This window comes from Halichoeres trimaculatus, unplaced genomic scaffold (assembly GCF_033239565.1).
Source record: "Halichoeres trimaculatus isolate MK-OKI-2021-1 unplaced genomic scaffold, fHalTri1.1 fHalTri1_scaffold_13, whole genome shotgun sequence".
Taxonomy (NCBI): Eukaryota; Metazoa; Chordata; class Actinopteri; order Labriformes; family Labridae; genus Halichoeres; species Halichoeres trimaculatus.
Window position 1 is genome coordinate 18894404 of NW_027437191.1, and position 14128 is coordinate 18908531.

The 14128-nt window shown below is 41.3% G+C and overlaps 1 protein-coding gene across 2 annotated transcripts; it reads left to right on the top strand.

Annotated features, from left to right (window-relative positions):
* The first annotated feature begins 599 nt into the window (after positions 1-599).
* dusp10 (dual specificity phosphatase 10) lies at positions 600-13898 on the top strand. Of its 2 annotated transcripts, none has more exons than XM_074685617.1 (4): positions 600-859; positions 1980-2803; positions 8190-8558; positions 10397-13898. In XM_074685617.1, exons 2-4 carry the CDS (start codon positions 2026-2028, stop codon positions 10660-10662), a joined length of 1413 nt encoding a protein of 470 aa, XP_074541718.1. In that variant the 5' UTR covers positions 600-859; positions 1980-2025; the 3' UTR covers positions 10663-13898. The 2 variants fall into 2 exon arrangements, with proteins under 2 accessions (XP_074541718.1, XP_074541717.1); XM_074685616.1 differs by having other exon boundaries at positions 602-842.
* Positions 13899-14128: the final 230 nt, after the last annotated feature.

Consider the following 14128-nt stretch of genomic DNA (forward strand, 5'->3'; position numbering starts at 1 on the left):
TTGTGCTTTCAGTTTCAGTCCTAGAGTTAAAAATGAAAAAGGTCCCTAGAAAGAGCTAATGTTTACTCTCCACATTCAGAAGTCAGTTTATTTCAATTGATATATTTTTTCTACTGTTGACCCAATTAATTTTCCCTTTAAATCTTGAACTTAAACTGGCCAAGAAGCATTTTTATTTCTCTATTTAAACAAAATCACAAGTAGGCCTATGTAAAATCGGGAACCCAAAGAACTGTCTGAGAAAAGAGGCAAAAGCAAAAATAAAATTACAGGTCAACACAGAAGCCGCTTCCTTATCCCCATTATTCTCTGCTTTGTTGCCACTGTGGCACAAAGCAGCCCGATTACACGTTAATGTTCTTGTTGGCGGCTCTGCTGGCGGCTACTGTACATTACGAGTAGCACGTGAAGGCACCGTGTCTTCTTCCTCGAGCCTCCTTGGGAGACTTTTGATTGGCTGCCAGTGACATCATCTCTGCTCATTCGTGGGACTGAAGGCAGTTCAAGCGACAGCCTCCCCCCTCCGCCAAAAACCTCCCTCCTCGCGAGCCACAGGGGCAGACAGCTCAGCCAAACCCCTCCCACCTGCAGGGCCGGACCTCACTGTACAAAAAGGAGCACATTTAATATTTATGAGGTCGCGTATTGGCTCGCGCTCGCGTCAATCCCGCTGCGCAACTTCTGTAGGCTGGCAGACTTCCTTCAATATTATTTCTGGGGGAGCAGGGTAAAAGTACTAAAAAATGTTGCTGCTCCACAACACTGGGACGGACTGAATGGAGGCGACGTTGTCCGCGAGCGGAGATTAATAAACCCCTCTACGGTGCACGCGACACACATCGGTAAGCAGAAATAAAAGGCAAGTTTGGGAATTAGTGTCCTAAGCATGAGTTGTTTAAATGCACTGTCAGGAAGCTATCATGCCTTTTCATAATATATTACGAGAAATATGTAATAACTGCAACAATTTGAAGCTGAAGAGACGTTATTTCTGCTATAATTATTTCTTTATAGTGCAAATTTGTTGTTTTATTGCAGCTATAATATTTATAATAATCCTCATTTGCGACAAAGTTAAAACCATACATGAAATGGCAACTACTGCCTGTTAACTCTTCATTTTCAAATCTAACGCGTGTTGTAAAATTGACATTTTCAGCTCATCTGATCAGTTCGTCTCGTCCTTAAAGCCATATCACATTCACGGCACGTTCTCATGCCGGTTTCTTCAATGAATTTGGCCATGAATGATTCCTGCTGAACCTGCACCGTGCTCAGAGGATGGCAATGGCCGGGACAGGCGATGCTCGGCGGGTGTCTTTACATAACATGCCAGCATGACATGCTTTTAAATGCTCAGACTGCTGATCAAAAAAGAATTGCCACCCTTCTGTTGATTTAACGTTTATTTATTTATTTATTTATTGGACCCCGACTTTCCATCTGGGGGAGAGACCAAACTGCGGCGCTGATGCAGTGTTTTATCTTTTTTTCTCCTCTCTCTCCCTTGTTATAAAAGCTTTGGATCAGAGAGACCACAGTTGGGATGAAAAATTCAACAGCACACACACACATACACAAACCCAAATACACACATAGCCTTGACACACATACACTCAGACATACAAGTGTACAGTACATGAAGGATGATTCATATTGATTACACTCAAAGTGATTCAGTTACACCAGGCTGTGATGATTTCACTGTTTATTATTAGTGGCCGGTCTGTCACGCCTATATTTTCTCACCATGTTGGGTGTAGCCCTGCAGGTGTTGACACTACTAATATTTGGCTTCAGCAGCCGTTTTCTAGTTTGCATGTTGATCAAACAGACAGGAGGTCGTCCTTTGTGCTCTCTGCTTTCTCAGTCACAGCCTTGATCTGAATCACTGGAATCTAAACTCACTGAACCAGGCTGTTTTTTTTCATCAGGCATTTTTTCTTCACCTCCTGTTTTTCTTGTCTCTGTCCCCACAGAGCGGCTTGTTGAGTTCTCCGTAAACGTCCAGCCCTCGGCCTCCCCATGCCTCCATCTCCTCTTGACGACAGAATTGTGGTGGCGCTGCCAAGGCCGATCCGACCTCAGGAACTCCAACTGCGCCTGGACACCAGCTACCTGGACTCCATCTCCAGCGGCAGCAGCAGCGACACAGTCATCAGCACCACCGTGGTGAAGATCCGGGCGACGGCCAATCTTGTGACGTATATGCCCTCATCCAAGGGCTCCACGCGCTCGTTGTCGTGTGGATGCAGCAGTGCCAGCTGCTGCTCTGTGACCACCTATGAGAAGGACAGCCCGAGCCTCAGCCACAGCCAGGTGAGCGCCAGCAGCCCCAACCTCAGCTATGCCGGGCCTCCTACCCCAATGGTAAGCAACCATGAGGCTTTGAGCGCGCCCAGTCTCACCCCTGGCACTCCTAAGGCAGCCCTGAGGGTCATCCACCCCAATGAGCTGGCCAAACGGATGACCTGCTGCCCCATGGGACACCCAATAGGACCCATTCCGGTTATCATTGACTGCCGGCCCTTCATGGAGTACAACAAAAGCCACATCAGGGGGGCCGTGCACATCAACTGCTCCGACAAGATCAGCCGGCGGCGGCTTCAGCAGGGCAAGATCACTGTGCTGGACCTCATCTCCTGCCGCCAGGGCAAGGACTCTTACAAGGGCATCTTCTCCAAAGAGATTGTGGTTTATGACGAGAGCACCATGGACCCAAACCGCCTCACGTTCTCTCAGCCGCTGCATGTGGTCCTGGATTCTCTGAGGAGGGAGGGCAAGGACCCCATTGTCCTTAAAGGTAACGTTTAAGTGGGTTCGTCAGGGCTTAGGAGAGAGATACATCAGGAAATCAGTCCCACATTCTTGGCCCAGTCTTGATGTTCAAAACGTGTAACAAAGAAGAAAGCCAAGAGCTTCTCTTTCTGTTTTATGAGAAACTTTTTTTTTAACTTTCAAACATTCGTTAGCTTCTGATGGAGACACTAACATCAGTTGATTCAGAGAAAGCTGTGTTTGATTCTGAAAACGAGGAGGTTTGTGAAGAGATTTGTGCCTTGTGTGTTTGACGCCTGTTAAAGTTTCACCCTTATTGTTTTGCTCTGCTGATTTTGCTTGTGAACACACCAGGTGTAATTTCACTCCTTGAGTTTTGCATTGAGAGATTACCTCATTCAGCAGTTCATTCTTATAGATTCAAGCCGTCACACACAGAAATACACAGATACATTAATTTAAAAAGTGCAAATTTACAGCATAAAAGGCTAGTGACTGTTCGAAACAAGAGCAGGACTTGATCATTTTCTAATAGTATCAACAGAGTGCCAAGATTAATCCTGTAAATGTTGATGGAAGTACTTCTCTTTCATGAGGCAGATACCTCAAGAAGAACCAGACAGAGCAGAAATGTTCCACCTGGATGAATGTACAAAGAAAGTAGGACAGAGACAGAGAATGGAATGAACAAAGATGGATAAAGACAAAGAGAAAACACTTCTCTCCAGCCTTCTTTGACATATTTCAAGCATTTTCTGAAGAGTAAGAAGCAGTTGTTAGTAAATAATGCAGTCCTCTGAGATAGCAGTCCTTTGGTCGCTGCCATGTTTGCTATCTTTGCTGTGTGAGTGTTTGTATATGTGTGTTTGTGTGTGTCTGTGTGTGTTTGAAGCTGGAGCAGCATGTCGTGTGGGGGGCTGGGCTGCGAGTGTTTCATGAATGCCTGCGAGTCGCTGTCTCACGCTCAGATCACAGCTCCTTGATCTCCTCTCTGCTCTCCGTCCTCTGGTCCTCCTGGGTACTTTGATGGACGAGGCTGCTCTTCAGTCTCTCATCCTGCACCGGTTTATGTGCGATTGAGTGTGTGTGTGTGTGTGTGTGTGTGTGTGTGTGTGTGTGTGTCTGCAGCTTGCCTCTTTGGGAGAAACACACACTCTGTCTCGCTCATTCTTCCACTGGCTAAATTCGTGCAAAATGCAAGACATGCACTCTGCTGAGACGGGTCCATGATCACATCAAGAAGGGCCTGTGTCCCATGCGTCTCTGTCGACATGTTTGATTGCAGCCTATATTCCTTCTTACATAATCCAATTCTTTGAATGATTCAATAAAACATGACCAGAAGCAGCCTTTAGCACAAACTGGAGGGGTCTGAATCATAACTTACATACTTCTTATTCACTCTTTATCTGAGGGGAATTTAACACTGATTAAATCTTCATTTGTTCTAACACCAAGAACTTTCTAAGGAAAGGAAGAAGATTGAGATCATTACATAAGAAGCGCCATGTTTCGATCATGCTCATTTGAACTCTGTTTAATATTTACTGACATATCATATTCTTGATTTATTGGCTTTAGCTTCAGTGGAAACACAAAATGTTCTGTCCCTGCCCCGCTGCAGCTCAGAGGAGTAACATGTTAGACTGAAAATGTCAGATCTGCCGTAAACAACGTGTCAGTGGCGATGGAAACAGCAGGTCTGTGGTGTGGAGACAGAGAGGCCTTCGCTGAGGCAGAAGCTTCAGTCTCAGAGCAGGAACTCGGCCTGTGGCTTACAGAAGCGATCAACAGTTTTCCTCTGTGAGTTCAGTTTAAAGATAACAACAGACGGTCACACTCCACAGATTTCATCCCACAGCAATGTGTTTCCTCTTCTGGAGAGTCTGTGATTCTCAGTTTACCATCCAGAGTGTTATTTAACAGCAATCTGATTTGAAGAGAAAGACTTTGGTTCAGTGTGAGCCAAAACAGAAAGCAGCTTTCATACATCAGCCTGAGCTGAGCAATGTGGCTGAATGTAGCCAAAAAAAGACAGCTTACAATTTTAGATGTGTAGATAAAGAATTCAAGGGTTTGTGCTTGCTTACTTTTTACTTATTACACAGCTTATTGCTGCATATATCGTGAGCACAGAAGCTTTCATGCCTAACCTATCTGATAACAACCTGTACTCCATGTTCAGTGTAAACTATGTAAGTTTAACCAAGTACGGTGAGGGCTACACTAGTGGAATACAACCAGACCTGTCGCTCTTGTAAACTTGTTACTTCGAGCACTCTGAACTTGTGGAACAAGTTTTTTACCTCAGGGTTGAGGAGACCAAAACAAAGCTAGAAGGGGGGTTGAACTCTTTGGTTTGACAGGAAAACCACAAGAAATAAACACTACTGTTACCTTTTACAGAAAATGTTTACAAAACAACATTAAAATGTGGAAAGAAAAAACAAGTTTAAAGTTGGGTTGACTGTCCCAAAGTGCTAAAAATGACAAATGATTTCAATAAAGGGAAGATAGTTTTGTGGTCTGTTGACAAAAGGTTTAATTACATAAATCAATATTTTCCCTCCTGGTAAAGTGACAGTAGAGATCTAAACTAAGCATGTGATGTTGGACCAAGCAGCAACCTCTGGTCTTAGTTTCTTAGATCCTAGATTTTCTTTATTTTATTTGATAAATTTAGACCCAAAATAACAGTTATGTGATGTGTCTAAGCCAGGAGTCGCCAACCAGTCAGAGACCAAGAGCCACAAAAATCGCTGTGGTACTACAAAGAGCCACATCACACACGTGATCTTACAAACACACTGCCTCTCACACATAAACAAAATGACATAAAATGAAAATCAATACATTTCTGATTCTCAAACCAAGATTTATTACCTTGTCATCTATCTATCTATCTATCTATCTATCTATCTATCTATCTATCTATCTATCTATCTATCTATCTATCTATCTATCTATCTATCTATCTATCTAGATAGGTAGGTAGCTATGAGCACATGAACGATTGAGAGGAGCACATGTAGAGAAGAGAAAATGAAACTTAAGTATCAATCTTATCCCCTGAATATTGATCAATACTGATCCCAGTGTTGGATGAATGGATCGAAGAGCCACACACCGAAAGGCAAAGAGCCACATGAGGCTCGCGAGCCACAGGTTGGCCACCCCTGGTCTAAGCTGTAGCACAGCTACCTGCCACCATCTGAGGCCATAGCTCTAGTTAATGGAAACTGCCACCATGCCATAATATGCAAACCAGCACAGATTACAGATGGCGCCTTTTGGTGCGGTGTGTTATATCACTGTTTGGATGTAGATAATTAGATAAAGCTTGACTGTAGCAGTGTGTAACTGGCTCTGGTGAGTGTATTTTAGTCTGAAAGCTGAAAGTCTGTGATTGTCTGAGTAGATGTGTTTGACAAATTGGGCTTCACTTTTCTGAGTGGTAGTGAGAATTTTAAAAAAGGAAATTCATAAACATTAATAAAACATTTCAGGTTGGGATTACTTTACCAAATTTTTAAAAATGTTCTCAAACCCTGATGGTGAAGAGGCAGTATAAGTATAATAACCTTAGGCTGAACAAAGGTGTGTGTGTGTGTGCTAAAGATTTTATATCAAACACAGAAAGTATTCAGAGTATTACTTGGTGTTTAAACTAGATTATCTCTTTCCAATGTGTAAAAAAGTCTGTGTTGACACAGCTTTCTGTTATGAGCTCAGAATACAGAGCATTTTGAGTTAAAAAAATACCACCGGAGTTCCCCTGACATTTCACCAACGCTTGTGTCAAAGACTTTCCTTTCTCTTCCTCGCTGGGGTGTAATTATAACCATGAAAACCCACTACAGTGAAGGGTGGTGTCTTCATCACTGGGTTAATGCTTCTGTTCACTTAAAAAATAAATAAATGTCCAACAGTTGGGCAGGAGATCCCCACCTGTCTGCTCACAAAGAGGGAAGTTGAGCGATGACCTCATATGGCATGATGTCAACTGCTGCAATGTGAACAATACATGAACTGATACTGTGTGTGTGTGTGTGTGTGTGTGTGTGTGTGTGTGTGTGTGTGTGTGTGTGTGTGTGTGTGTGTGTGTGTGTGTGTGTGTGTGTGTTTGTGTGTGTCACTTTCCACCCCTCTCCATCCCTCTGCCAAAGGGAAACTCTGGCATCACAAGCAACAGGTGCAAACTGGTTTATTTGGGGAAGTGCAGATGTCCAGTGAGAAGTATATTAAGTATGTAGTATATATATATTTATCTGCACTTTGACGAGGGGGATTTCTCAAACAGTCCAGCCAGTGGAAACTTTCTTTGTTCCTGTTTTTGTCTTTTATCACTGACTAAAAATAGATATCGCTGTCAGTTGTTTGAATGGAAAGACCTCCAATCTCTTAACGTTTATCCTATATTCAAACTAAAAGATTCAAATTACAACCAAATTAAACTGTGAAGTCCAGCCATTGTGAATTTCTGTTATGTTTATTACTTTATGGCTCATCGTAAGAAGTCTTTATTAAGTCTATTGAAGGTAAATGCAAACCAAACTTGTCTTAGTAAGCGAGACAGTGAGAAATAAGGGTTGGTATCAAAGTCAAGTGTTTTATATGAAATTTACAGATAAAATGTTTGTTTTTTTTGCCATGATATATCATCTCAAAATATACTTAAAATGTTTTCTTAACTCAATAATATAAGTTTTGTTGAACAGGGAGAGTCAGTACGTTGTGGGCATAAGTGTTTTCTCTCTATTTCTGGGTCTATTGGTTTAAAGTCATTTTAAATTTCATTTCTACAGTGCAGTACACTGCTACCTAGTATTCATAGTAACTTTTTTGTGCAACTCAGGGTTTTTATGAGAAACTGTGTTTAAATCAATTGATTTTTATCAATTCACATATATTACCCAAGCTCAAAAGAGAGCACTTTTAACAACATTAGCATTGCACTATTTTAAAGGAGGTCCCAAAGGCTCAAATTGGGAACATTAAAGGAAAGAGTCAAAGGCATGGGTCTTCAACATTTTTCAGACTAAAGACCCCCTAACTGATAACTGATAAGTGAAGGAGAGATTGGCAGAGCAGCGATAGAGGCGGGTCTTCATCCGTCTTGAGGAGCAAGAAGTGAATGCTGAGTGAACCTGTGTGCAGTTTGAGAAAGCTGCTGTGATTCTAAATGTGTTCATTTCTGACTGAAAAAAAAAAAAATTTAGCCTCTTTCCATATCCATTGATGTGTGTTATAAGACAATAAAATGAGTAAAGATGGAAATATTTGGGAATAACAACTTGAAATTACCAAAAAAAGGTCTCATTAAACAAATTTTGAAAACCTCTAGTCTAAAGAAATATCAAGTGAGCTCTCATGAAGCTGTAGCCTCAACGTTTCTGTCTCTGTGTCCACAGGAGGCCTTAGCTGCTTCAGGCAGAGCCACGAGGACCTGTGTGAGCACTCGCTGCACCTCCACGAAGGCTTGGACTCCAGTGCAGCTGCTGGCATGACGGGGCCGCTACCTCACTCCCTACCCTCCACCCCGGACATCGAGAACGCAGAGCTGACGCCCATCCTGCCCTTCCTCTACCTGGGTAACGAGCAAGACGCTCAGGACATCAACTTGCTGCAGCGCTACAACATCGGCTACATCCTCAACGTGACCACCCACCTGCCGCTCTACCACTATGACACGGGCCTCTTTGTCTACAAACGCCTCCCAGCCACAGACAGCAACAAGCAAAATCTGCGCCAGTACTTTGAGGAGGCATTTGAGTTCATTGGTATGAGAGCTTTCCTTTCGTCATGTTTTTTTTAGGTGATGTGAGGTATAACAATCTGAAAACTCTTCTCGGGAGCTCTAAAGATAAAAGCTTAAATTCTGAAGAGTTAGCTTACGCTACACAAGACTTCTACTTGCCTCTGCCCTTGACACCAGCTGAACGTGATCCGTGTGGGAACAAAGTGCATTTTTTCAATGATGCATTTTTGAGTGCTACTCACCATTTGGGATCAGTACGACCTAATATTTGTAAAATCTGAACGCTGTCCTTAAACATGAAGTAGTTTTCAAGAAAAAAAAAATGACGTCATCATATGGTTCAGTCAGTTTTAGTTACTGTCTAACACAACAGAGTATGATGCCACAGGAAAGCCATCATGTTACTGTATGTCCCCATATGAGGTCCCTGTAGGTTAAGCACATTTACTTAAAAAGAAAATTGAGACGAACTTAAGAAAAATTACAAAAAAAACATAATTTTCAGCATTTTTCAAACCATTCAGGCCAGAAAACAGAACCAGAGGATCACATGAAGAAAATATGATGAGGGACAGCACGGTCCCGTCTTAAAATCTGATTGGTCACCACTAGTGCCATTCAAAGTCCTAGACTATGAGAGTTAGGAGTTGTGTTGAAATGTTTTAGCTGCTTGAAGCTTTCTTTGTGTTTCTCTTTGTTAGTTTGCTTGGTTACATTGGAAAAGCACCTTCTTTAAAACCTTCAAAGAGTTAAGCTTAAAAAGATTCAAATACTGCCCCAGTTGGGCCTCCCCAGTCAAATCGAAGTGGACACACCACTGATTTTTAAGAAGTGGTGATGAGAAATCTGTTTTCTCCTGTTCCTTCATTTCTCATTTCTCCTGGCCAGGGCCGTAACCAGGGTTTCAAAATTGGTGAGGTCCACCCACACCCTAACCCACGCACACAAACTCGTGTTATAAAATCAATTTGACCAGTAGTAGCTAGAAGTTCCTTTATATTAGACTGCATATAATCATCTACAGTTCTACAGTTTCATTTAGCAGACGCTTTTGTCCAAAGCGACGTACAACACAAGCAAGAATTTAGACAGAAGGAAAACCTAGTTAGTGCTAGTGCTAATCATACAGTGTGAAATGATGGAAGTTTACTTTGGGTTGTTAGCGTAACAGTAATGGACATTTGAGCAAATGAGGAGAGGGAGATTTTCTGTTGTTAAGACTTTAGAAACCTATTCTCATTGAGACATTGAGAATCTATCTATCTATCTATCTATCTATCTATCTATCTATCTATCTATCTATCTATCTATCTATCATCTATCTATCTATCTATCTATCTATCTATCTATCTATCTATCTATCTATCTATCTATCTATCTATCTATCTATCCATCCATCCATCCATCCATCCATCCATCCATCCATCCATCCTTCCATCCATCCATCCATCCATCCATCCATCCATCCATCCATCCATCCATCCATCCATCCATCCATCTATCTATCTATCTATCTATCTATCTATCTATCTATCTATCTATCTATCTATCCATCCATCCATCCATCCATCCATCCATCCATCCATCCATCCATCCATCCATCCATCCATCCATCCATCCATCCATCTATCTATCTATCTATCTATCTATCTATCTATCTATCTATCTATCTGCATAGATACATATTATACATACTTAGTAAAGGCCCACATTACTTTACTGTGATATGATCTGTAAATGTAATCGATGCAAATTTAACCCATGAAAGTAATTATATAAATTAACTATACATTTTTTAGATATACTTAGCATTCACTGAACCTGTTCTGTTTTTTTTGTACTTTTTTTCCTTCTCTGTAGAGGAAGCACATCAAGCAGGTATGGGCCTTCTGATCCACTGCCAGGCAGGCGTGTCCCGATCAGCCACCATCGTGATTGCCTATCTGATGAAGCACACCTGGATGACCATGACAGATGCCTACAAGTTTGTCAAAACCAGGAGGCCCATCATCTCTCCAAACCTTAACTTCATGGGTCAGCTGCTGGAGTTTGAGGAGGACCTCAACAACGGAATAACGCCACGAATCCTCACACCAAAGCTGGTTGGTGTGGAAACAGTCGTCTAAAGATGAACGCTTTGAATTGATGTTTTTACTTCCTCTCATTTCTTTTTAAAGAGAGAAGTTCGACTGCTCTACGAGCTGGTTCAGAGCTGAGGGAGAGTATTCTTCTTGAGTCTCCTCATGCTCATCTTGGGCTCCCTGGAGTAGCAAAGCTCTGGGTCAGTGGTGATAAGAAATGCCAAAAATCTCTACTCTTTGGACCTGGCCGCAGTCCCGGAGGAGGAGGAGGAGGAGGAGGAGGAGTCGAGTCGGAGCAAGAGAGCAAGGGAAGCGGTCGGTTGGAAGCTTTCCATTTGTGACCGCAGAGGGAAAGAAAATTCTGTTTGGAAAAGATACTCTTAGTGCTTGGAGGCAATTATTGAGAGAAGAAACTCTTAAAGCTCACACTGTGGCACATAGTTTCTGTTTGCAGACTCAGGCGGGGTCGGCCGCGGCAGTGCCTGTCAAGAAAAAAAAAAAAAAAAAAGATGAAGACATGTTTGGTGTGTTAATGTTGTTGTTCTATTTTTATACGGGGGTTTATGGGGTTGACCATGACGAGCCGCAGCGGCTTACTGTGCAATAATTTCAGAGTGGAATGCAACTGAGATCCTGATTTTATGTGTATATATCGGTAATGATTACAAAACATTTCCAGCTCTTTGCTGAGATGCCATTCTGTCGTTAATGTAATCTGTCCATATGTCCATGTCATGCTGTAATATCCAGTACCGGAGTGTACAAGACAGAAAAATAACAGGCTTTTATTTTTGGAGTGCAGCTTGTTGGTCCTGAACCATATGTTGATATTTTGTGTGTTTGCTTCAGCATCTTTGTTTTGCCATTCCTGCTTCCATGTATACTGACATTTTAGCAATATGTTTATGTTACTGAATAGCCATGACAGCTTTCTGTTTGATGCATGGCTGCTGGCAGAGGACAGAACATTTTAGAGTGATCACTGAGTATTGTAAACAGGGCTACTGTGTAAGTTTAATCATTCATAAAAGAGCTTCACTGTAATGTTTTTTTTTTCCTGCGTTCCTATGTAGCAACATGCCCCTTGTTTTCAGCTATGGTTTAATCCATCAAAAGGTAGCAGAGAGGAGGCTCAGACTTCAAACATTCATCTGTTCCCGTACGTCACAGTGTAGTGTGACACAGGGCGGTACAGTAGAGCAGCGTGACCCCTTGTCTAATCTTTTGCCAGTCCCTGTTGCTGACACTAAGCTACAGTTAAGTGAGCTCCTCTGCCTCGGCAAAGGCAAGCGCTGCCGTCACGTGCTGTTCCAGTGCCTCTATCAATGCCTTAATTCATGTGTCACCACTGGGCCTGCGCGTTCAACAACATCACATGTGGACGGGGATGCAGAACGAGGTCAGATTTTTAACTCTCAGACAGAAGCAACCTGCTCTTTTATTCTTTTTTTTTTTGACGGTAACAAACACATTTCACTTTTCAAAGACTATTTCAGCTGTTTCTGATTCACATGCTGAATTTCAGAAGATTGCAAAGAAAAGCCCTGAGGTTAAAAAGTGCTCATTATGTAACTGTGATCTCTAGTGGCACAGGAAGGAGACTCTGAGCACTACCATGAATTGTAAAATCAAGCTGCACTAAATAGTAGTGTAAAGAAAGAATAAAGATGATATGCTTGCACACATGAAGTATTTCCCTCTCATATTAACCCCCTCGAGGCTCAGATTACAAAAAGGAGCCCAGCTTGCTTGTGCTGCTCAGTTACGCCTTCATGCTGCTGAAGATTCTTCAATTCACAGAGCTGAGTCTAAATTGAAGCATTTTGGCTTCGTCAGTTCTAACATTTTACTCGTTCGGAAAATCAGCATCTGTAATTTGTAACAACTACTAATGGAATTGGTAATCACATGTTACGCATGTGTTTAGACCAGGGGTCTTTGAACCTTTTTAACTATGATAGCTACTTAAAAAAAATAAAAATACAAGTTGCGAGGTACTTCTAGTCCTCTTATTTATTATTATTATTTTTATTATTATTATTTGCCAGGTTAATATTTAACACCTTATTACTGGCTTACCTTTGGTATAATGTTTGGCACTGCATGCTGTCGACCAGGGCCTTTTAATTCATCTGTTTGTCTGGTTTCTCTTTTTGATTCGACCTGCTTCACTCAGTTTATTTCTAAACAGTAGACTAGCTTCAGTAACAATAATTATGTTCATTTTTGGTTCAAAAACAACTGGCAGTAGCTAGTGCTGATGCTAGCTACTGCTGGATAGAGTTTGTGTTGATTCTTTGTATTTTCTTCTTGAGAGCCTGTTGAAGACCCCTGGTTTAGAGACACACCAAAATTTACAGACTTTTTTATTTTGCTGTGTGTCATTATTTGAAGGTAAATTTTACACAGCATTGTGAAACTCGAAAAGCCATAGATCCCGTCGTTATGAACTGTCCTTATCAAGATATTGGAATTATCTTATTGCACCTTTTACACTCACCTCTTATAGACCTGTCTCTGAATCAGAAAAGACGCTTTTAAGATTTTGCTTTTCTTAAGCTGCAGCTAAAACATGGAAAACTTTTCCACTTCAACCAGTGATTAAAATCCACTGGGACAAAACAAAAACATGCGTTTGAAAATGTATTATAATAGATTTCTCATTATCAAACCAACTTTTACTTTCATTTCAACAACTTGCAATTATTCTACCAAAGTTTTCAGCGGCTTTAGGAGTTTATTTACGACTTGAAAGTGTGTTTGGGTGAATTTAAAATACATTTCACGTCTATTTGGTTTCTCCATTAATGTAGAGTTATTCTTGATATTTAAGTTTGATAACTCAAAGGACTGCATAGCAAACAGTCCTTTAAAGTTTCAGCATGAAATCCAGACCAAAAAAGCAAGTAGTAACCAACTTCATTGAGTGTTTTATAGTTCTTAAGATAATGTAGCTTCCTCAAAAAGGATGGTTCCTGTGTTCATCACATCTGGTGTTCTCGTATCTGTTCATTTTCTCCATTATTTGCATGAAAGTAAAAGCGTAAAATGAAGCACAGGGCTAACATAAATGTCAATGCACCAAAAAAAAGTAAAAAAAAAACGAAACAAAAAATAACCAAACATTTCCCGACACCACATGTGAACTGTTATAACCTCTCAAGACGAAAGAGAAAGTGACAAGCTTTCATGAAACAGTGGACACAAGGAAGGCTTTACAACACCAACATTCACAACAATAAGCTCTGAAAATCCTTCATGTGAAGATTCATGCTATGCAATTAAACGCAAAACAGGTTGAAACACATGATGGAGAAACTCTTCTGTGAAGTCTTTAGAGCATGAGGAGCAGATTTTAAGAGATTTTTTAGAGGGTGAAAAGGAAAATGTTCAATGTGGAGACATGTTCTCATTTGTACTTCAGTTGCCGTCATCATTGGTGTCCTCTGGTGCTCCACAATACATTTGATTACTATAAAAAGGGTATATAATAACATTTACCACACGTTTG